Genomic DNA, 25,376 nt, shown 5'->3' on the forward strand with positions numbered 1-25,376 from the left:
GATTTGTATTTCTCTAATTGCTAGCGATGATGAACATTTTTTCATATATTTGTTGATTGATTGTATATCATCTTCTGAGAAATGTCTGTTCAGGTCCTTGGCCCATTTATTGATTGGGTTATTTGCTTTTTTTGGTGCTTAGCTTTTGGTTGGAAATTATGGTGGAATGTGATGGACACCCCACCTTGCTCTGCCATAGAAAGTTAAGTTCAGTTGTACTTTTTGCTTCTTACCCTCTGACACCTTGCTTGTTGACTTTTTAAAAAATATTTTCTTCCTTAATTTATCTTTCAAAACTTGGCTCAGATGTCACCTCTCCAGACAGCCTTCCATGATAGCCCTGTGTACCCTGGCCTGCCACAGTATAGCTTAGGTATATGCATCCAGGAGTGGACTCTATGGCCAGCCCATGGCCAGTCTACTGGCCCAACTCTGTACTCACATCACCTCTTTAAGAACAGGAACTGTGTGGAGATATTTTCTTCAAAACATGTTAATTCCTGTGCTCTGTTTTTTAAACTTAACTTTGATCACCTTTCTCTGGTCTTCTTTTTTATTCACATTATTTCATATCCAATCCATTTCTACGGTCAGTACTTCTGGAACTTACTGAGGAGGGCTTTCTCCTCAATCCTGCTTTAAATAATAGATAACACATGTCTCCATTGTGTAAGTTCTTGAAGATGAGAGCTTGGAAAAAAAACATAAATGAATTTCTAAGTTCTTTTTTTACTCCCTCTTGAAATATTATCTGAGAATTCCTTTTCTTATAAAAACACGAAGTGATATAAACTGAGTGTTTCTTGAGATTTTTAAATTTAAGAAAGGAGTACAGCTTCCTGGGTGCATCTAGCAGAAATAATTTCCTGACCATTACCACTCTCACAGACTTCTGTGCACTGACCTCTTGTCCACTATGGCTGGTGTTTCACTGGGCACTCTTTACTCACACCCATTCACTTTGTTACTCCTGGGTCATTTTGGTCTAAAGGACATAGAGAGGATTGGCTCAGAAGACATATAGAACACATTGCAAAAAGCAATGCAGACAAAAAGCAAAGACAAAAGCCTATTTTAAAAGCTCATGTGCATTTTAATCAAAAAGAAAAAACTTTGGGGTTTTCTCACCCAATAGCAGTCCTTGCAGTTGCACATATTTAGGGAAAGACTCTGCAGTTTGACAGACCAAGGGGAAGGAATTCCCAGGAAGGGCTCTCTATGGTGGCTCTAAGCCCCTCTGTCCTGTTCAGAGCAAGGGACATGCTGACATGGACAGGGATCATTCATTTATCTCAAACAAAGCTACTTGAGATTAGTAGGATGCTGTGCCCCGAAGAGGGGTTCTGGGGAAAGAAAGCCATGGACACAAGCCACTTGAAATGAATCTCAGTTTTCTCTTCCACAACAGGAGGGTGCTGTGTTACCTGCTCCCTCTATAGGCAAAGCTAGTTATTCTGCGTTTCATGTGAAAAGGCCTTGGTAAAATTTCCTTCAGAAAAGAACTACATGGGACTAGGGATGTAGCTCAGTGGTAGAGCCCTTGCCTAGCATGCACCAGGCTCTGAGCTTAATCCCCACCACCAAAATCAATCAATCAAACAAATTGCTATGACAAAAAAGAACCACATGTAAAATGTCCAAAAAGTCACTTTTTTTGTTATCACCAAACCATACCCCTAGGATTAAAATGCACAAATTGATATTTATAAACAGATGTTAAGCCAGCCTTTTAATAAAAATAGAAAAATAAAATCTGAAAATACTGGAGGAGAAATGATATATTTCTTAGAAGTCTGTAGCATGTGATGTGTGGTGTGGTTAATCTTATTTATAAAATCTTTAAGAAAAAGAAAATTTATTCTTTTTCATGCTTTAGCCCTTTCCATAACCAACAGAAAACCTCCAATCCAGAAGCAATGACTTAAACTCACAGAAATTCTTCAAATTATGTATATTTACAGATCAGAATTTTACCCCAATGGAAAAATTCTCAAGGAAGTTAATTATTTAAAGGTTAGGAAGATAGGGAAATTATAGTTTTTCCCAGAATGACCTTTGTGGACCAGTTTTTGAAAAAGAATTTGCATCTCTTTTCAAACATGGATAAGGGCCTGCCTTACCCTCCATTTCAGCTGTGTAAACATTGAATTTTCAAATAGCTAGGAAAGAAAATAAGAGCAGAACTAATGTAAAACCAAGTAATACAAGTATATTATTGATTATCTCCCTTATGAAATAATATGAGTTTCCTTCCACAGAAAAGGCAAAAAAACAAAGGTAATTTTGTTTCTTAGTTTCCATGAGTGCAACATCATAGAAAACTCAGTATTTATTCTGTGTGTGTATCTTTATATGTGTGTGTATGTATCATTTTGACATGCATGACTTTGGAGAGAAGCCTGTGGTTTTTGATTACCTATGAACATAGCAGTCTTCATTGAGACCCTACTACATAGTATTACATTTTATAATAAATGCCAGACATACTTAGAACTATTTGTACACAAGGAAAAAGTGATTGATTCTACTTTTAGTACAACTGTAAACTAAACCTTAGTTTGTAAAATTCCATGTTGCTTCCTTGATTTGTATTTCTGAACACATTTATTAGTAGTTAGCTGCATTTTTAGGCCAGTGGGGAGGGGAAATATTTGAAGAGAATTGTTAGTAGTAACAGACTGGAAATTTATTCAGAATGCTGGGGAAAAGTTTGCAAAATTTTCTATAGGGTTTTGTGTGAAGGGTTTAATAATAATTTAAAATACACACCCTTAGTTTCCAAAGAAAATTCCATGTCTGCATGACTAGGGAGGTGTGGTGGGTTTTATTCAGTTTCACACACAAGGGAATGATTGAGAACTGCTACATGGAAATCAGCATTCCAAGTTTTTTCCTATACACTTGATCTGTTTCCTATACACTTGAATTTATCATCAGATAGTCCTACTAAGAGTGCAAGCCAAAAATCTATCAAAGAATAACCAGCGTGTGGCAAGAATAAGGTGGGTGAAGGATCTTTTGATGTTTTCATTCATACTCTGTGCTCTGAGAGTTTGTACTTGAGAGGTTGTTTATTCCTTTGCTTGTTCTTTAATGCCACAATAGAACATTAGTTTTAGAAGAGGGGAGTAGGCTTTTTGTTGTTGTTGTTTGTTTTTTGGTGTTGGGCTCAAATACAAGTCCTCGTGTAGGCTAGGCAAATGCTCTACCACCAAGCTACCTCCCCAGCCCTCTGGTTGAATTTTAAGAACTTTTATTTTTAAAATGCTTTTACTATTTAATATTAATCACATTTCCACAGTCAACTTGGCCCTGCCAAAATAAATATATAGGAAACTATTGTAAAATAACTCATTAAATCTTTCCTAACATAATGATCTACCAACTTCAAAAGAAGGGTAACTAGGGGTTGACATTCAAGTCTCAGACTCATCTTCATTGGAAAATGTTTTCCCTTGTTCCCTGTAGTTTCTTTGGGTCTAAGAATCTGGAAACAATATAAAGTTCTGATGAAATCATCTCATTAGAATTAATCTAAGTAATTGTAATGACAGTAGTCAGCTTTTTATTTGATACAGCATGAAATGAAAACAAGTAATAAATTCTAATTGGATCAAAGGCAGTCATTTGGACTCTATGGCATTTGGTAGAAAAGGAATTGGGTTACTTTCAAGTCCAGTCACAAAATACGGATCAAAGACTTGTTCAAGGGTGTTGAGTCTGATAGAATTCAACCATTTGTATTATCTGAAAGTGGGTGGGTTTTGTTCTCATTTTTTTTTTTTTTTATCATTTTGTGTTTGTCCCAAGGAGACTGAGTCTGTTAGAAGGCATTTTCTTCTAGGACACACACATGAGGTGGGACTAGAACCCAGACTTGGAATTCTGTGCTGAGGCTTAGCTGGCACTCATTATTTCTTTCAAAGTCATATATTTGCAATAATTTAAGTGGCTAGATTTTCAGTGATGAAAGATTATTTTATGGGCTCCAGGTTACTGCAGTATTTTCCTACTTCTGCTGTATACTGCTCAGAAAAGATTGGGGGCATGGTTGATTCAAATAGCCACCGAAGGCTTCAATATTATGTGTGGCCCCAGATCTCTGGTCAAGTGTTGGGGAACATTTTCATTGATTTAAGTAGGTGTTACAGCTCCATAAAGAATGGCCCTGTGTTTGGCAAGAAAGTAGAGATGGAAACTGTACTCACAGCCAAATTTACAAGAATAAAGTAATTGGTTAACGTCAAAGGAAATGGCTTCGACAGATTTACACTCTTGGGGTGTGTTAGAAATCCACCAATATTTGGGATTTAAGTGCATTTTTATCCTGAAGTGGAAGAGCCTGACGCGGAACGTGGAAAGCAGTTAAGGGGACTGCCATGAACATATCCTGTCACTTTTTCCCATGGTGGTTTCTGCCCTGTTGTGTCCTAGGTAGATCTGAAGTGTCCTCCCGATGGTCCTCTTACTTTCTCTCCTCTGTTTAGATTTAGATGTGGACCAGCCTACAGAAGAAAAGAAAGAATGCTACTATAACCTCAATGACGCCAGTCTCTGTGATAACGTGCTGGCCCCCAACGTCACCAAACAAGAATGCTGCTGTACATCAGGGGCCGGGTGGGGAGACAACTGTGAGATCTTCCCCTGCCCCGTCCTGGGGACTGGTAAGAAGCAGCCCAGTGTGACGTTTGCACTTGTGTTTTTACATGTGGTGTCCACGGGCCTGGGGAGGATTTCATTTTGTTTCTTACTTTGAGGCCCTGGGATGATGTATTCACGGCCATAGTCAACTCGAGGGCAAGTTACCTTATGGTGACTGTAATTCAGAGCTAGAGCCATCACCCTCTTCCCACTTCAATATGAATTCTTCAACTTCTGTCTCTCAATGGGAGTGCTGAGACACTTGGGTGCTGTCAGATGCTTTGGCAAAAAGATAATTGTTTTATTCCATTTTAAAATTAAGATCAACCTCTTTTGCCAGCCATGACACAGCGTTAACTGTAAATAGAGCTTGGATATTTAAGCTAAAATTTTGCTTTATGGGCTTTTATTGATCCTTTAAAATACTAGACACCACAATAGTGCAAAAATAATAGTCATAATGTCCAGTTAAACATGGGTAAATAAAACATGGGTGAATTGAGAGCTTTAAAAAAATGTTAGTAAATTTATAAATAATGTAAGTATATAAATAATATGGAATAAGTCATTAGATTTATTTGTACCTAATCCAAAATAAAGGGGATTGTTCTGAATTTATTTGCCTAAATTGCTTAAAGATACTGAATCTGGGAAAGTAAAACTGATTTTAAAATCTGCCTGCAGGGAAGAGGTTGATTCTTTGTTTTTATTTTTCAACTTATTTGCTTTTTGGTTTTTGTCTGTTTTAAATTCAGCTGAATTCACGGAAATGTGTCCTAGGGGGAAAGGTTTTGTCCCCGCTGGAGAATCCTCTTACGACATTGGTGGTGAGAACTACAAAGGTCAGAGTCAAGTGGCTGTGAATTTGCAACACCTGTCAGAAGTTCTAGTTAGAAGTGTGGCTTGGGTTACACAGAATGAGGGTTCTTTGGGGCCATGGAAACTAATTACAAAGCCCTTAATTCTATCACTGGAAGAAGGTTTCTGATCTCTGATCAGAGATGAGGCTTGGGAGTCAGAACACTCATGGCTATGTGACCATGGGAGGTCACTTCACCTTCTGAGTTGTTGTGTGCTCATCTGAGAGATAGAAATGAGGTTATAATGAGGATTAAGTGAGATAATGTGTGTAAACCACTACAAAATTCTGCATTGAGTTCATACTTAAATTTGTCCAGTTATCCTCGGGGTGTATTAGAAGTCATGTAAATTATGACCCTGTGAGTTGGGCCATTGACATGTGTGTTTCTGTGGTCATCAATAGAGTCAAGGTTCGTGCCTTTTTAGAATTAACCCTACTATTTCTAGGACCTTGTACTAAGAGCCACACATTCATAATGAGGAATGGAAAAGAAGAAAACAAAAAGTAGATGTTTTAGGACTGGGGATGTAATTCCATAATGGAGGGAAGGCCCTGGGTTCAGTCCCCAGTATTGCAAAAAACAAAACAAAACCAAAAAGGAAGTTTTACACATTTAATGCTGCTATCATATAACTCTAAAGTAAATATGCAGCCTCTTAATTTTTGTGAATATTTTAATGGATGAATATTTTCTCATTAAATGCTTACTTTTGACATTTTCATAGTAGATATATTATAACCTTTTATGCACAAAGTGATTGTTTTTCATTGTAGTTTAATATTTAAAACTACTAAGTGGGTGGAAAAGAGACTATAATAATATTTTTATTGTTCATCCATTTTTGGAAAACAAGTGTTTGAATAATATGGAATAATTCAGTAGCTGGATAAGAAATTCCATTTGTGTTTTTAAAATACATCTATGATTTAGTCCAATTGAATAACAAGACTTGGTCTGTAATATGTGTCAAATGGTTTTCAAGTTCACAATTATCACATACTATATTTTTACAGGGATGTAGTTAAATTTCACTTCATGTTATGGAACAGAACCCTAGTTCCACCATAAAGCCATCCTCTCTTATATAAAAAATAAGTGCCTCCTCACCCTGCCTGAATAGTGCTGGAAGTGGTTGGAAGAAGACTGGGTTCAGATCCAGCCAGCCCTAAGTTCACTGCACTTGGCTTTGCCATTTTCCATGTGTGTGAATCTGAACAAGTCATCTATGGAGTCTCTAATTTTTGAAATGGGTGCTAGCTGATATTAGCTGTGAAATGCTAGAATTGAGCATCTGCCCATGCCTGAGTGTATACTGAGTCTGCCATGTGAATTATCTTATTTAATCCTTTCAATTTTAATCAAGGCAGTATACCCTTATTTTCAGTTTATCATTATGTAAATTTAAGTGATGGCCAGGAGACCTTAATTCTATGGGGGAATGGGTCTGCCAACCCCTTTAGCAATTTATACTTTTGTTAGCTTATCTTTATAATCATGGAAGACTTTGATCAGGTTCCATCAAACTCTTGTTGACAGCTCTACACATTTCAACTAGTGAATGGGCCAGAATATACATTCCTAGAAAGGCACATTTCTTAAAAGGTCTATTCTTTAGAAAATATCCTGGTAACAATATGGAATCCATAGATTATTTCATCAAACTTAAAGTAGTATCTCAGGTGCTGTATTACAAATATACCTTCTCTGATAATGTTTTGGGTCATTGTTCCACAGACAAACCACATCTGCTTACATTTCTGTATCTATCAATTATACCTAATTTTAAGAATTTGTATATTCTGGGTCTTTAAGATTCTTTGGAATGTAAATAATATAATATTTCATTTGAAGCTCAATATTAGTTTCTTCTTGTGGGAAGATTAAACTATCTCCTCTTTGGTATTTCTCAATTTTCCCCCATAGATGCCGATGAATGCCTACTTTTTGGACAGGAGATCTGTAAAAATGGTTTCTGTTTGAACACTCAGCCTGGTTATGAATGCTACTGTAAGCAAGGGACATACTATGATCCTGTCAAATTGCAGTGCTTTGGTAAGCTTTAAGAGGATATCATATGGTGTGAAATATACAAATGGAAAAAATAAGTAATGCTATGTAGTAAAAACAATTTCTTTGAATCTAAATCACATGTTAAAACAATGTATAAATGTTTCATGGATCTCTTTCTTAAGCAAGATTTTTGAAATTTAAGAAAAATAAAACCACCAACTATTTGAATGGATTTCAAACAGTTAATATTCAATGTGGAATTATAATTCCGGTCACTGGTATAACTGAAATGTCCTTTTGGTCTGTGGAGCCTCCTGCTTCATCACTCATACCAAGCAAGTGAAAGTCACTTTAAAATGCTGACACAGACTCTAATGCTTAAAGCAGAAAACCATATACACTAGGCAGAAAAGCATAGAAAAGGAAATAACTTTAAAAATATCATAAAAAGGCATTTTATCTTAAATTTCAAAACGTATCCTGTTCATAGATGTTTTCTTTCCATATTTAATACCAGTGGTGGCGGCAACATTATTTTTGCAGTCAGTACAACTTAACGTTTTTAGAGTCAGAGCCGTTCTCTTTTGGATGATGATTTGTAGTTAATTAAACTTGCGGCAGCCTCTGGAATCTGGACTAAATTTAGCTATGTGTTAACTTGAGTAAGTATATGAGGTACAACTGATTGCTGATTTGCTTTAGTAATTTTTTTTTTTCTCTTCAGATATGGATGAATGTCAAGATCCCAACAGTTGTATTGATGGCCAGTGTGTTAACACAGAAGGCTCTTATAACTGCTTTTGTACCCATCCAATGGTCCTGGATGCTTCAGAAAAAAGATGTATCCGACCAACAGAATCAAATGGTATGTTTGGATATGAGATGCAAACTTATGTCTAGATAAATACCATAAGGTTTGTGTTTTGACCAAAGTGTGAACTACTAAAAACTAGAAAAATTGATTTATTGAATATTTTGAAATAACTAAAGTGAGATTCTAAGAGAAATAATAAGATGCATATGATTGACATGTGAGAGCTTTAATGTTTTGAACATACTCACCAACCAGGCAGCAGGATACAGAGTAGCACAGAGCAGAAGGCAGAGCTCTTCTAAGCCCGAGGTCATCATACTTGACCTTCAGAGGCAGATGAGGAAGATGTAAGTTTAGGGAAGGCTAATCAGGGACATACTGTGTCAAATTTGAGAGCTTTGGTAAGCCTTAAGACGATATCATATGGTGTGCTGTGAAAATATACAGATGGAAAAATAAATAACACTATGTAGTAAAAACAGTTTCTTTGAATCTAATCTGGAGGGAAAGACACAGATGAGGCTAGGTAGAAACAGAGGGTGGAGTTCTACAAAGTGGTAGGAAGCCCTGAAATCCATTGGTAGGAATCCCTGTTCATATCTGATGAAGTGACATGCCATTAATAATAGGCATAGCTGGGCTGGGGTTGTGGCTCAGCAGTAGAGCACTCACCTAGCACGTGCAGGGCCCTGGGTTCGCTCCTCAGCACCACATAAAAATAAATAAGTAAAATAAAGGTATTGTGTCCAACTACAACTAAAAAATAAATCTTTAAAAGAAAATAACGGGCATAGCTAATCAATCAATCACCATATTCAAGAGATTGCTTTGGGTGAAGTCAGTTGAAAGGTAGAAAGATTAGAACTGAGGAGAACTGTTCTCGTCCAGAGTGCTGGCAGATGAAATAAGTGACAAAGCATGAATCAAAAAAGAAGAAAAAATTAGAGAGAAATGGTAGGATCTGACAAAGGAGTAAATGTGAAAAAGTGAAGACTGGAGGAAGTCTCTCAAGGACAAGATAGTGGGTCACTTTATATGACAATGCAAGCTATGGAAGCAAGGATTTAGTTGGAACATGATGGGCAGTCTGAATTTTAGCTGGTGGAATGACACTCAATTGGAGATGACAGAGGTTTCATTGTGGAAAGACCAGGCTAGATTCAGACTTTTATTTGGAAGTCACTCTTAGTAGTAGGAATGGAAACTTTGACGCTCACTGGCTTCCACCACAGTGTTGATGAAATAACAGTGCAATTGTCAAGGAACCATCGCTTCCCTTTTAGAACAAATAGAAGAAACCGATGTCTACCAAGATCTGTGCTGGGAACATCTGAGCGAAGAGTATGTGTGTAGCCGTCCTCTTGTAGGGAAGCAGACAACATACACCGAGTGCTGCTGTCTGTATGGAGAGGCCTGGGGAATGCAGTGTGCGCTTTGCCCCATGAAGGATTCAGGTAAGCCCAGATCCACTTTTTTTCTGCAAGAAACCTGCAGCAGGTTCTTCTCACCTCCTCTGGAGCCTGACGTTTCTCTTTTATGTCTTCACTCCTTGGGTCTTACTTTATCACAGGTGTGTATGTACATAGGATTGGATAAGTCTATGGCTTCTGGTTGGTTACCTGCATGCCAAACCCTGTCATGAATTTTTGAAACCATCATTCTATTTCCCAAAAGAATGATAAATGACCTGAAGAAACAAAATTTGGCCATTGGTGACGTATGTCTGTATATTTCCTAATACTTCATTTATTTTCTATAATCCTCATTCCTAGCAGTTTCTACATATAGCAAAATATATTAGATCCTTCTAGGTCAAAGTCCAAAATTTAACCTCAGCCTGTATTGAGAAATACCAAACCTGACAATCCAAAGTCTGAAATGCTCCCAAAAGTTCAGATTTTAGAATTAGGGCTACTCAACTGGTGAGATTCTATGCAACTATCCCCAAATCTGAAAAACTCCAAAATCTGAAACACTTTTAATCCTAAGCATTTTGGATAAGAGATACTCAATCTGTATAAGAAAAGGATTAGAACAAAAAGGAAAGAAAGTAGAAGTAAATGAAAAATTATTTAAACAAATCTGCTTTCAAGTTTTAGATCTGCCATCAAATCTTTGGTCAAATGGAAAAAATGAGACAGGCTCAGGCCCCAGCTTTGTCCCACCTCCTAAGTGTTGGAGGGCGGCTAGAGGGGCTTGTGCCAGGTTTCCTGGCTGGGCTGTTCAGTGTCTGTTGGGTTGTCCACCAATGGTTCATTTCCCTCTTAACCACTTCTCATTTAAAAGAAAGGCACTTGAACGTGTTTGGAGTATCATTTTGTGAAATTGATGTGTTAAAGCTAGAAAAACAATGTGTGGGTGTAAAATGAAGGGTTTTGTAATGAGTACATTCTCAGGATAGTTAAAAGAAGAAGAATTTCTTGAAGAGAGAAATTGCATTAACTTTCAGTTAATTCAATTAGAATTTTTCTTTCAAGCTATTTATTAATTAACTTTCCGGCTTAGAAATAACTTAAAACCAATGTAGCATGAAAAAAGAAAATAATTTGAAATGCCACAAAAAGAAAATGAATACCAGAGGACAAAAAAATTAATAAATAAAGGCATAGATGGCAGCCAGCTATTGGCTCTGGGGCCAGATGGGCTGAATCTGAAATCTGCCACAGCTGCTGCATGCTCAGAGGGAAATTGCCTCACCCTGCGTAGCTCATTTGCAAAGCTGGGCCACCTATTTCTCCCTTGCTGGGTTGTTTGTAAAGGCTGGGAGGACTTGGGCAGAACAGGGTGTGGTTACTAGTGCTTCTGTTGTCTTGTGCCCGAGAGGCGGATGCCCTAGGAGATGAAAGTGAAATTAGTAGAGTGAGCACTTAAAGTTTGGGTCATTTTCTCACAATGTTCTAACACCTCAACTTTTTTTCCTTTGATCTTTATGCAATATTTTTTCATTTTAAAAATGATACATGCTTCTTTTTTTATAATTTCTTTTTTTAATATTCATTTTTTTTAGTTGTTGTGGTTAGATACAATACCTTCATTTTATTTATTTATGTTTATGTGGTGCTGAGGCTCCAGGGCCTCGCACATGCTAGGCCAGTAGTCTGCCGCTGAGCCACAACCTCAACCCTAATACATGCTTCTTCTAAAGAATAAATAATCAAAGATATTATGTTCCCTTCCACCTATCCCTTCACAGGTGAACTTCCTACCTTTAAGATGCTCATCCTTGAAAGCTGGGTTTTTATCCCCTTAGATTTTCCTACACATTGTTATTATTATGAGATATATATATATAACAGAATATTGAAAACTGAAATCAATGTCACCAATCTACATTACACTTTGTTTTTTTGTTTTGCACTATCAGATGATCGCAATTTCAGCATCTCTGAAATTGGAGTCATCTGATAACCAGTGGCACCTGAAAATGGCCACAGGCCATCCTGTTACATGTTAACATCTGGTGATGGGAGGACATTTACAATCTGGGGTATCTTAAAATGGGTGAAAGATGGTAACTCGAGAAGCTGTGCAGAATCTGTTGTATAGATGCCCTGTGGTTTATTTACCACATCTTGTGCTAGCCATTTGTGTAATTCCTCCCCAACCTTTCCCCACCCCAGTCCTAATTTGCTGCTATAAATAATGCTGCAACGAGCCTTCACATAGGCACCTGCAGGAGTGCCTTAGGAAGAAAATTCTTATAAAGATACTGGGTCAAGAAGTATGTATGCTTTCAATTTATTTCCTGAAAATATTGTAAAAGTTCACACTTATATTGGCAGTATTCAGAAATGCCTCCTTCTTCATTTGCTTTTATCAGTGTCTTTAAATTTTGTTGTTCACGCTGGGGACTGAACCCAGGGCCTCATGCTTGCTAAGCACAAACACTTATCACTGTGCTATGCCCCTAACCCCTTTAAAATGGTTTCTATCAGTTGGGTGCAAAGGTAGTCTAGGAAATTTGAACATATTTTTTCATGTTTATAGTTGATTTGTCTTTCTCAGTGAATTATTCATCATATTCTTTGTCCTTTTTTGCTGAATTCTATGTCTTTTAAAAATTTATTTATAAGTTTTTTGTACATATTCTGTTTATAGCCCTGACATTTGGGTGACAGTATGCTTTTGGTTATGGGAACTCCTTTATGAAAAGGTTTGCATATATTTACATTTTATTCTGTCTCTAACCTAGTCCTATGATATAAATATTTAAATATTAAAATTTTAGTGCCTGTGTCTTTGATTAGGCAGTTCCTTTGATAATCAAATTTAATTGACTGAGTTTAAAAAAAACAACAAATATTCAACTAGGTGTCTCTGATCAAATGCATTTTTAAATGTAATTAAAATCTAAAGATAGTACAGTTTCCTAGTAGTATCATAATATAGCTAGGGAATCAAGAAATGAATTTCAGAATAATTATCAATATTCTAAACATGAATTCTATTTTAAATATGAAATCTCTTCTAAGATGGATTTTAGAATGGTGCATCAATTATTTTCAATGGAGGTTTTAAGAAACACATTTTTAATTGCAAATTCGAATGAATGAATGTGAAGAAATGTATACTGTATCATACTTTAGGTTCCAGGGAACACATTGGAAACCATTGTTCTACATGTGTCAGTTGGAGTAAAGGAATTTGTTAGGCAGCCCAGAAAGCACATTTATTTTATAAGACCAGAATTATGGTGCTAGAACTAAAGTCAGGAAGAGTGTATCTGAGAGAAGTCCATGCCCAAGTGGAACAGGTTTTCTGAAGATCTGATGAAGAGTTGGCATTCCGTTGGTTAAACCTGATCTTCCAGTCACAAGTACACTAAACACCTTCTGTTGGGCACATTTCTCTGCAGTACTATAGCTGAGAGGAATCAGGGCATGGGCTCTGGAACCAGATTGCCTGGCCCCAAATCCTGGCTTGGCAACTTCTTATGTGCATGACCTTGCTATCTCGTCTCTCTGTGCCTCAGTTTCCTCATGTGAAAATAACATCACCTACCTCACAGGGTTGTTTTGATAATTAAATACTATGATAGTAAAGTGGTAAAATAAACATGAAATAGTGCTCAATATATGATAAGACTTCAGAAAATATAAACAGTTATTACTACTACTGCTAGGTGTCTCTGATCCAATGCATTTTCAAATGTAACTGAAATCTAAGGATCTTATAAAATACATGATTACGTCATAGCACCTGTATATGAACTGAGGATTGACAAATGCATAAATAATTTTTCTCAAAATAAGTCTCTCTTCTAAACCACTGATTCATAACATTAATGAGTAGGTCAGTTTTCTGGGGATTGTATCAAAAATCAGATTGCAGTTCATTGTAGAGGTCGCGGGTGCAGGATTCTGCATTTCTATCTAAAAGTTCCAAGCATCAAACTGCTGCTGGTAGTCCTTAGACTACACTAACAAGGCTCCAAAGACATTGAACAGCACCTGACTTTTTGTTAAAGCCTACTTTAATGCTGGTAGTTATTACTTGTTGAGAGGAAGCAAAGAATGTGTGGATTTTGAAACTTAACTCATATGCTCATAATTCCTGTCTTTGTGTCTTTTAAGCGTGCTGTTTCTAGATGTCTTGATATTGTGATGGACCAGGTTATGTGTTTGTTAACCTTAACACTGGACTAATCCCACCCTGCCAGACACTGAACTTTGCAGTTTCTTAGGAAGCAGCACTGCTTTGGGGAACAATTAGTTACTGATGGAAACAGTGCTGGTGGAATTTGAAGAATAAATCGTACCACTTGTCGTCAGGTTTGAGCATTAAAGTGCGGTGTAAAGTAAAGCTTTGGCTCTGGAGCTGGCTTTCACACTTCGGGTCCAATAGGTCACGGGCATTAATTCTTGCTAAAGCCGCAGCCATACCCGAGAATAGTGGTGGGTGGAGGAGGCAGGAGCGGCTAGCTCCCTCAGTGGCGTTCCCTGAAGTTAGATGGCATCTCGTGGGTTGGTGCTACATGCAGGGGAAATGAGTGGAAGGTGATGGATTGTGTCGGGGTAACTGTACATGAGGACAATTGCCTGATTGTATAATTCAGTACATTTCTAGAATCGCTTGAGATCTCATTTCAGTCCTTAGCTAAAGTCACCAAGGTCAAACAGCAGGCTATAATTGGAGAAAGTTCCAGGTTATTTGTGGTGGTGGTCAGTTTTGCACAGTGGTCATGGATGGAGCCTCCCCTCCCACTTCTAGAACTCTGGAAACTTCTCTTGTTCTATTCCTGTCCCTGCTTCTACTTTCTCTCCTCTCCTCTGATCCTTCCCACTCTTAAAATTATTTTGGTAACTGAATTGCATTGGAAGGATCCTCAGATTTGATCTCTTTATCATACTGTCATACGAGTCTCTTTAAAAAAAGCTATTAGGAAAACAAACTCAAGAAAAACAAGTCAATTACTCATATCATAAATGAGAGAGGGTGGTAATTGATCTTTCCTTGAATTTTTAGTACCATGCTAGAAGGAAATCATACAATTATTGGAACTTTGAGATCTTGGTGGATATGGAATTTATTGGAGTATGAATTTCCTGTGGCTTGGGTTTTTGGGGTCTCAGCTATAAAATAACATACATATAGTACTGTGCCAGGCACTGTTTAAAATACTTTCCACCTATTAAGATATTTAATTCTTCAAGCCACCTTAAGTATATAGTTATGTCCTATTTCTGGAAGAGGATCTGAGTCACAGAAAGATTAGGGTAACTGCCATAGTCAAATATCATGAAATGACAGTCAAATCCAGGCATCCTGGATCTAGAATCTGTGTTCTTGCCACTTCAGTGTTATCTGAGTCCCTTTTGCCCCAAGGCCTGGAGATACATCTTAAATAAATAGTGTACTTTAAGATATAAAAGTAACAAAGTGCACTACACCCTAAAAGGTCCTTAATAGTTCATTATGATGATAAGTCATCCTCAAAACTGGGTTGATATCTTGTCATGAGAACTGTCTTCATACAAACTCTGTTTCAGAGTAAAAATTTCATCTACCTGAACATTTTTTTTTAGCAATTTATTTTCCTATTGGCTACTAGCTTGCGTCCAGGGGAATAATTTTACGATGGACATGCAGTTAAATATGTCACACAGTGTCCTAATCAGTCCTTCTTGGTGTTGCTGCCATATTGTTGCTGGGTGGGGAGAGTACAGATATTTCCCTGTGTGTGTCTGTGGGTTCACCTGAGGGGAGGGATGGGGAATGGATGTGCTTTCTACATATTATAAAGACACATTGAAAATTTTTTAAAAAATTAACGTGAAGAAATAGAGATTTAAAATTTTTTTCATGTTGTGTGAAAAACCACCATTTTAGTTATAACAGTGAGCATAGCAAAACCAGAGTTGATGTGTCATCAAGTCTGTATCCCTGAACATGTTGGTGGGCATAATAGAGAATATATGTTCAGTCAACTAATGAATTAAAGCAAGTCAGTAATTCTTGATAAATCAAGATGATGGTGATGCTTATCATTTTTAAATGAGTTTTTAATGTTTTTTATTGGCACTCTTAAAAGTATAAACTTAGAATTTCTGGAACATACCTGTGAATTACAAGATATATAAGGTATCTCACAGAAATAAAAATCTTTTGATCAACAAATGAAAGAAAATTAGGTACATGAGCTTTCTTGATAGGGCCTCTCTACTGTGTTGAGAGTGCCACCTATTGGTAGTATGATATTCTACAGTACAGGTGTCCACCTTTGAAGCACTTGGTGTGTGTGTTCCTGGGGATTGAACCCAATTCCTTGCACATGCTAGGCAAGCATGCTGCTTCTGTACTTCATAATCAGTTCTTTTGAAGTGCTCTTGGTGAAAGAGTTCAGGTATAGAAAGGTGATATTGGTTGTTTTTTTTTTAAAAAAAAATGTCCCAAAGGAGACAGAAATGGCACAAAAGAAATTGAAAACTCTTACAAATTTTAAAGAAACACTAATGATGATCAAAATATATAGAGAGAAGTGGGGCCTATGTTTTGGAATTCTTTCCTCTAGGCTCTTTGCTGTCAGAGAAAACTATACCCTGTTTACTTTTTAAGTTGGATTTTCTTTTACCTTCAGTCAAATGCAATCCTCACTAAATCAAAAGATTTTTATTATCTTTAATACCAGTAAAATTGAAAACAATTTAAATGTCCATTAACAGAGGACGGGGTTAAACTAATATGAATGTACACTCATTCAATGAAAAAGATGAATAAGGAATGTCTATATGTATTGATGTGAAATGATCTTTGAGTTACATCATTAAATGAAAAAAAGCAAGATGGAAAACAATGTACCTGGCCTTCTGTCATTAGCAGAGGCATGTGCTACATAATGACAGTTCAGTAATGATGGGCTGCAGAGATAAAAATGGTCTCATGAGATTATAATGGAGCAGTAAAATTCTTATCATCTAGTGACATAGTATTCATTGTAACATCAGAGCATGATATATTACCTGTTGGTGATAACACTGGTATAAAGAAACCCACTGTCCTGACAATTGTATAAAAGTATAACTCAAATAGTTATGTACAGTATATAACACTTGATAATGATAATGTTAATGGTTTATGTATAATGAATACTATACTGTTTGTTTTTATTTTGGAGGGTACTCCTTATTAAAAACAAACAAACAAAAAATATATATATATATATATAGAGAGAGAGAGAGAGAGGTCTGGGTCCTCTGTGTTTCAAGGAGAACAGTATGAAGATATGTATAGACACATCTAATTAAAAAATTCTAGTTCTGGGAATTCATCCTATAGATGTACTTGAATGGTAGAAAGAAAATATACTTACAGCTTAATAAGGAAAAATTGGAATCAATTCTGTCACTTGGAATTGGTACATAAGTTATTGGGCATCTGTGCAGTGTAAAAACTATGCAGTCATTTTTAAAATGAGACATCTATAGAACCTAATGTAGAATGATTTCTAATTCACATTTAGAAAGGCATAAAACATATACTTAGTAAACCATCCCTTGCATAAAAAATGGAAAGGAAGAACATATTTAGCTAGGTGACTTTATCAGTTGATCCCCTTTTTACTATTTGAGTTCTTTTTTGCAATGTGAATGTTTATGCATTCAGAACAGTTTCTTAAATGCTAAAGCTACAAGCACTAGAATGGTATAGGAAAAAGGTCACGAGCTCTGGGGAAGATGTTGAAGGACATAGCTTCCACTTCCTGTGTGGTAACCCTAATGTGCTATCCGGAATAAAGGGCTCTCAGCACCTTGTTTTCCTCAAGATGTAAATTAAGAGAAAATTCTAACTAGGATTTGAACCCCGAGGGCACAGATTATGTGTAGTTTGTTCATTGCTGTATCCCCATGTTAATGTTAAAGGAATCATTTTTGAAAAAATGGATTTTTATTTAGTGCCTGTGAAATAGAAGAAAAAAAGCACAAAGCCATGCTGTAGATGTAGACTTAGTGGGGATCTATTAAAGAAAGCTATGTCAGAATTCCTAATTTCCTTCTGTTTAGGTGGACTATTCTATAAGGGAATGAAAGGTATTTGTAAGAATTATTCCTACTTCTTGTTTTCCTAAGAAAAATTATTACTGCATGTAAGTTATGCACATCTTACATTTTATAAGAAGAGATAAATTATCTGAATTGAACTCTCAATTATTTATAATTTACCTGTTTTTGGTTTTAAGTTATTTATATATTCCTTCATCTTATTATTTATTGAACACCTCCTATATATTAGGCAAAGAAGTTTGAACACCTGTACAGTTTGTATCTAATGGAATGGAAAAGGAAATTTAGAATTAGGATATTTTTATTCCTACATACTATGTCATTAAAATGTACAAATGACACCCTTATTTAATAAATTCACCATTTGCTATCACAAAATTTTGGAATACATTCTAATAGCTAATCTAGCCCAGTATGTCCATAGAGTTTTGAAAAAATGAAAACAATTTGGAATCTGCATTAAAACAATTGGGGTAGTGATTTCCTTCATAGCCATACACGGCTCTTAATGTTCCCAAAGATCTAAATGTAAGAAGTTTCATAATACCCTTAGAGGTGTGAAGGAATACAGGGATTTGACTCTCAGACTGAACTTGAAAAAATATTATAACTGGGCAATAGTTGCAAAAGGCCTCTCAGCTGTCATGACTTAAGGCTTTTCCAAGAAATATGTTTCCAAAGAATGTTAATAACTTTGGAACATCCTACATGTGAGACACAGCAAATGGTCACCGCCTCTGGGTCAGGCGGTCCAGGGATGTTGTGTTTTTGTCACGGGTCTGCACATTGCACTGGACAAGCTACTTCAGTCTCCTTTATCCAAAATTGAGACCTCTTTGTAAGGTTATGATAATTCATACTGTCTTAGTATGAAAGTATTTATTATTTTGATCAGAGATCCTGAGCATTATGTAGCTATTAAATCAATTGTAATGGAAAATTAAACTAGAAGGATATAGAAGTCCTCCTGAATGGAGTGGCTAACGTGTCTGTGGACATAATGTAAACACACCGTGCCCACTGGGTGTATTCTCAACAGACAAATGGTCCACCTCTTAGATGCCATATGGAATGGCCAGTGAGCAATTTATATTGTTCCTCATTTTAAAATATTATTGATTTAGAAAGCTTCCTTTTGCCCCTCCCAATGGAAAAGTGCAAATACTTTTCCTTCTATAAAGGGATTGTTGCAAAATCAAATTCAGTCATGAATTATGCACATACAGCTCTTTGCTGTAATGTGATGATTGTTAGTTCTCCTTTGTAAAGTGGCATTATCCACACCTGCCGCGGGGGGTCGCTTGAGGGTTAATTGTGATGATGCAGGTGGGAGGCACACAGTAAATAATACTTCATAGGTGTTAGTGATTATGATCAAAGCCTGTTCCAGGAAATACGTTGTACAGATGCTTATTTCACAGGGCTACCTGGTTACGCAGCGCTAGAAGTCTTTTTGAAAGGAAACAAGAAACAAAAACGATGCACAATGCAAGGGATTCAGGACTAGCGCAGATTAGAATCACACTGCAGACTTGTAGGAGAGCTCCACGTGTGTCCTGCAGGCTCCTAAATTACCAGTTGACGGTGATGTCTGAGTGAGGCTTATGCAACCATTTACTGTTGGATTTTGAAAGAACATTTGACACATCCATTTTATAAATGTTAAAACCCAGATTTTAAGAAATTAATATACCCATTTTTATCATCCACCTCTATGAAATAGATTTTTATGCTTTCATTATTTATGTCTCAGAGAAGAGATTAAACTTGTTCTTTTAGACATAACTTCTGACAATTTCACGAAGACTTTGGTCTTCACTTACACATTTTATGCATTTGATCTTAAGTACTTTATTTGGCTGAAAAGGGCAGCCCACAATCTTAGTAAGCATTTTCTTCTTAAATATTTAAGCAGCTCTTATAAATCTGGTAAATCAAACTTAATTACAACAAATTGAATCACCTAATAAATTTAAATCAAATTCCCTTAATTCTTATTCAACGCATATCCTAACTCTAAAATCAATTATATTTCAAAGTGAAGTCACAAAGCCTGTCTGATTCTTTTATAGGATTCTCTTAGAAACAATAGCTACCCATAATAATAAGGAAGAAATGAAACCAAAAAACTTGCTGTTAAATTTTTAACAGAAAAGTGTCAGTATTCTCAGATTAATTTGCTCCATTATTTTTGTAGCAAAATTACCACGTTTGGCCAGCTGAGGTTACCCGATGGAGAAATTCAAAACTGATTGAGTCAGTCAATAGAGAATTAAAATCAGGACGTGAGACCTCCAGACTCACAGTGTGAGTCTACCCAGCCATATGTGAGACATAGAATGTGTTCTTAACGTTCCCATGGTAACAGGGGACCCCCAAGTTGTTTCCATGTATGATTGATATATATTTTACAATCAGCATCTTCCGCTGCAGTAATTTTGGTTATGGTTTAGATCTGGAGCAGTCATGTTCAGAGGTGGGGCTTTGGGGAAGTAATTGGATCAGGAGGGCTCTGACCTCATCAGGGGATTAACTCATTGAGGGACTCATATCTGATGGCATTATTGAAAGGTGCCTACAAACTGTAGGCAGTGGAACCTAGGGAGAGGAAGTAGGTGGGGGGGGGGGGGCGCTTGCCTAGGAGGATTTATCCTGCCCCTCCCCACATGCAAACAACCCCCGACCCTCCTCTTCCTGGGTGCCTTAAGCTGGGTAACGTTCCTCTTCCATGTCCTTCTGCCATGATGGGCCTTTCCTCAGGCCCAAAATAGTGGAGCTGATCATGGACTGAAACCTCTGGAACCGTGAGCCAAAATGAATCTTTCTTCCTTTAAGTTGTTCATGTCCCATATTTTGGTCAAATCAACAAAAAGCTGACTAACACAATTCTCAAGGTAATAAAAGGTCAGGAAAAATAAAGCCTTTTATCCAATTCCCTTGAGAATCAGATCTACTCTCCTAAAAGGAGGGGCTCATCCCACTGGGCCTCCCTACCACCCTGATGGATCCCAGCCAGACAGGGATTACGTGGCCCTTCAGAGCCTCTGTTCCTACACTGGGAAAAAGATACTGGACTTGTCGAAGGGGTGAGGCAAATGGGAACAAATAGCAGAGGAGGCAAGTACAAAGATGGGACGGAGTGAACTTGAAAAATACAAGAAATAAAGCTAAGGCATGGATGTATTTTTTTTTTAAAACCTGTGTTTTGGCAGTGCAATGGATAAGGAAAGAAGTCACATTCTGATTGTGATCATATGGCAGTCACTGATTAAAGGTATATTAGGAGAAAAATAAACATAGTTTGCCTCAGAGTCAGGAGAGTGGAAAAAACAAACCCTGGTAAAGGGAAAACATACTCCTTCACTTCTTGTTAAATTAGTGAGGACAAAACTCTGCACCAGTGTCATGGAGTGAGTTGCAGTTCCCAAAAGCCAGTTCCCTGGATATGGGTGAATCAGTGAGCACGTGGAACACCAGTGAGAGAGGACCAATGGGGATTGGTAGACGGCAGCTAACATACGCATGAACTCCATGTTGAAAAGTGGTTGGAGCCAATTGTCCCAATGTCCTCAACAACAGTCACCAGAGCAGTCCAATGAGAGGGGAGTTTGATGAACAGATTATACATGGCGACATGAGCACTTCTGAAATTTTAATATTTGTACAGCTTGGATTTAGGAGTGTCTCTTTGATTCCTATTTATTTTCCAAGAGCCATGCTACATGGAGGTGCTGGGAAAGTATTTGGCCACACTACCATATAAAATATCCGGACTCGAAAATAAATTTCAATATGATTACAGTCTCATCAGTCTCATTGATGGCCTATTAGAATCCAATTTTGAGCCAAAATGGAGAGATAAAGGCATGCATGTAAAGTAATGTGATCAAAAAACCCACTTTTAATTAGTAAGCAGTCTGATTTATCTCAAAAGTAACAACAGCTTCTACTCTTTCTCCTTTGAAATCAGGGAGTATGAATAGGCATTTGATGTTTTAGAAATGCCCTTTCAGTATCATCTTATACTAAATGATTTGTTCTGTAGTGAATTTTATTTTCACATATGTTAAATACAATTTCCTGGGGGATTTTTCCTCTTGAATAGGAGGGATAGTTGAAGTATACCCTAAGATGAACGGTGAAGAGTGGAGTAAGAGAGGATACCTCTGCGCATGCTTGTTTATTAAAGTCTGTTCCCTGATTGAGGTTTTTTTAACTCAAATAATGTGTATTGATTTTGACCTCTTTTTAGCCTTTTATAAGACAACTATGGATAGAGCAAAGCTGCTGGCTACTGGCTTTTAAATGCTGACCTCAGGGCCAGAGCAGGCAAGCCTGGCAGAGTAGGGGTGAGGAAAAGTTTATCTACTCTCTCTTCGGATAGATTGTGCCCTGGTTGATTGAGAGAAAAGCATGTACAAAGTGCTTAGAAAGCAACCAGGTCCTTGAATTTGCACAAATTTGCGGGGAGTAGAGGCTAGGAAGGTCATGGTTTGCTTAGCATCAGTAGCCAATTCCTTAAGAAAGAAGCAAATTACAAAAAGAGTAGCTCATTGGGAGGATTCCTGACACAATGAAGCCTTCCTTTGTGCTTCCTTCTGAACTTCAAGTCTCAGCGACAGGCAGAGCTCTCATGTACATTTGTGCTGGTTGCACACTGCTCAACCCCAGAAGATAACATTCATGGTAACCTCTGAGCCCCTACCAAGGAGAGCCAAAGAAATCACTGCCAGAAGTAGAAGCTACTAGGACTGTAAACAGATCCAGGGGGAAGAGGAGAGTCATCTCAGGTTAAGGTGAATAGCAATGTATTAAAAAAAATCATAAAAGAAATCAAAGATCTTAAAATAGTTCCAGTTTTCAACTTAGCAGCAATGTCTTATTTCTTATAAGTGAATGAAAAACATGTTCATGAATAATCATATGGACTCTGTTTAGGGTTATTTTAATGTTACAGTAATTACCCAAAACTTGCTTTTCCAATAATGGTTATAGATGCAGAGAAACATCTTCATCTTTTCAAAACCTTGAGAGCTATATTTGATATTAATTTGATTTCTCTGCTGTAAAACTTTGAAAAATAAGCAATGTTAAAATATACTTTAAAACATAATTGTCTTTATCCTCATGTTTTAATAATTTATTATTTTTAGTTAATGACTTGACCTTCAGAATACCATTAAGTGTCTCTAATTCTCAGTTTCCTTGGAGCAGCCTGTGCCTGCTTCCTTTGGTTTGTTCAATTCCATGTCAATCAATTACTCTGAAAACCTCCAGATGGGCAGCACTTGGGGGTAACAGTGCCATCTAGTGTTGATTATCTCATATTGCAGCTGCAAGTTTCAAGGACAAATTATCTTCCCATGGTTTTCCCATCCTAATGGTGAGAGTGTTTTCTGTTTGGAATCATAGGATGTGCAAGTTTAGAAGGGACCTGGGGGATTTTCTAGTCTTGTTTTTTCACCTTATTGTTTAAAGGCAGGTTAGGTGACTCTCAGGATTAATATATAAAAAACACATCTTCCCCTGTATTTTTTGTTTTTCTAGATTTTTTTTAAAACTGGTAGAAAAACTCACATAACCTAAAGCAACCTAAGGTTTTATTTTAAGCACATGCCCAGTTTCTGTTTTTAAGTAATTCTTAGTTAATGAAGAAAAAATGAAATACACTCCTGATGGATAATAACTTCTCGTTGACTTCTTTGAATATCACTTTGAAGTGACAATCTAAGACCAGGAAAGGGGCGGAACTGGTTTACCTGTCCTGACAGTTGATGAAAGAGGAAGCAGGTTGGAAGTTTTTAAATCCAGGTTTTAGAACACAAAAGGAGCCTCCATTTGGGGATTTGTGCCCAACAAATCTCTGTGTCAGCCTGGCTCACTAAATAGCCATCTTTTGGACAACGCAGGAAGTGACTGGACTCAAAGGGTAACATCAGGCGGAGGCTGGGGTGGGCAGAACTTGGCTGGTGTATGGCCACAAGTTTCCTTAGAGCATTAGCGTTTCAGGAGTCCCACAGAATATAAACCCTGCCAAAAACTTTAGACTTCATTACTTCCCTGTCCTCAACAAGTACAATTTAATTGAACATTAAGCAATTTGATCTCTTTCACCTAATAAATCGAGCAAATTCAATAAACATAAATCCTGCTAATGATAGAGCTGACCCTGGTGGAGCTGAGCTCATCAGCATCATGGTTATGACTCTCCATGGAATTTTACTCACAAATGCTTATTGCCGAATGAAGTACTTACCTGATGCTTGGGGTCTGGGGAGCGCATTTAATAATTTTCCTAGGGTGTCAGAAGGACAGTTGTGGAATAGGAAGAACATGGTTTGGCAGAGAGACCATTTGAGGTTCAAATTCTTTACCTGACCTTGGGTAAGGAATGTTATAAACCTTGGTTTTCTTATGGGAAACAAAAGGAGCTAATTACAGTTATTTCTTGGGTTGTTCTGAGATTTAAATGAAACTGAATACAGAAGGGTGTAGTGCCTGGCACAGAGGAGCATAACAGTGCATGCTAGCTAGCTTTCCTTTGTTCAGTTGTTCTTAAGCAGGGACCTGCAGGAGCCAGTATTGCCTGGTACTTCAGTTTTCCTGATGCTTTCTTATCTGTAACATATGCCTGGGACACAAACCCCCATGCACCCCCCACACACACACACACTCTCTCTCTCTCTCTCTCTCTCTCTCTCTCTCTCTCAAACATTTTCTCTGCTTCTTCATCTGGCACTCACCTCTTAGGTGAAGTTCCCCCAGCTCTTCCAAGTTACTTCTGTGGTTCTAACAGGTGTTGCTCCATGCCTTAGTTTGCCATTGCTGTATCTGTCCCCTCCCCGCAACCTGAATCTGTTCATACTCTTCTCAGCCTCTGGTTGTATGAATGAATGAAGGAGCCCACTCCGTAAGTCCCTGACTGAACAGTGAGTGAACACCTTTCATACAGCTGAAGCAGAGTACCATGATCCTGTCCAGTAGATGGAGGGACTAACGCGTGAAGAAACACCTTCAGAACAAGGAAATAGGAAGTAGAGAATTTGAGACTAGCACCCAAGTCTTTTTTTTTTTGGGGGGGGGGGTGCAGGAGGGGTTACCAGGGATTGAACTCAGTGGCATCGTACCACTGAGCCACATCCCCAGATCTATTTCGTATTTTCATTTAGAGACAGGGTCTCACTGATCTACTTAGTGCCTTGATTTTTCTGAGGCTGGCTTTGATATCATGATCCTCCTGCCTCAGCCTCCAGAGCCGCTGGGATAACAGGTGTGCACCACCATGCCTGGCTAGCACCCAAGTCTTTTGACCACAGGTCTTTTCTCTTTTTAGAGTATCCAATCCTCTGTTGTAACTCCACACATTTTAATTTGGGGGAAACAGGGTCCCTTCCTATTCTGTGGGGATCAAGGGTAAGAGTTAATTCTCTGAAAAGGAGTAGAAGGAGTGACACCCAGGCAGATGTCCAATTCCACAGTGTCATTTCAGTACCAGCAGAAGCACCTCTGTCACCTTCCTTGACCATACCAGATGAAATATTCTGTAAC

At 37.5% G+C, this 25,376-nt stretch overlaps 1 protein-coding gene across 6 annotated transcripts in view; it reads left to right on the forward strand.

Annotated features, from left to right (window-relative positions):
* Positions 1–25,376, forward strand: part of Ltbp1 (latent transforming growth factor beta binding protein 1) — a 401,517-nt gene that overhangs the window by 364,751 nt on the left and 11,390 nt on the right. For all 6 annotated transcript variants that reach the window (XM_027933415.2, XM_071601479.1, XM_071601480.1 and 3 more), the window contains 5 exons: positions 4,488–4,664; positions 5,397–5,483; positions 7,428–7,556; positions 8,239–8,379; positions 9,612–9,782. In XM_027933415.2, the coding sequence (XP_027789216.2) occupies positions 4,488–4,664; positions 5,397–5,483; positions 7,428–7,556; positions 8,239–8,379; positions 9,612–9,782 (705 nt within the window). The remainder of the gene's footprint in view (positions 1–4,487; positions 4,665–5,396; positions 5,484–7,427; positions 7,557–8,238; positions 8,380–9,611; positions 9,783–25,376) is intronic.

The sequence above is a fragment of the Marmota flaviventris genome, chromosome 14, assembly GCF_047511675.1.
Source record: "Marmota flaviventris isolate mMarFla1 chromosome 14, mMarFla1.hap1, whole genome shotgun sequence".
NCBI lineage: Eukaryota > Metazoa > Chordata > Mammalia > Rodentia > Sciuridae > Marmota > Marmota flaviventris.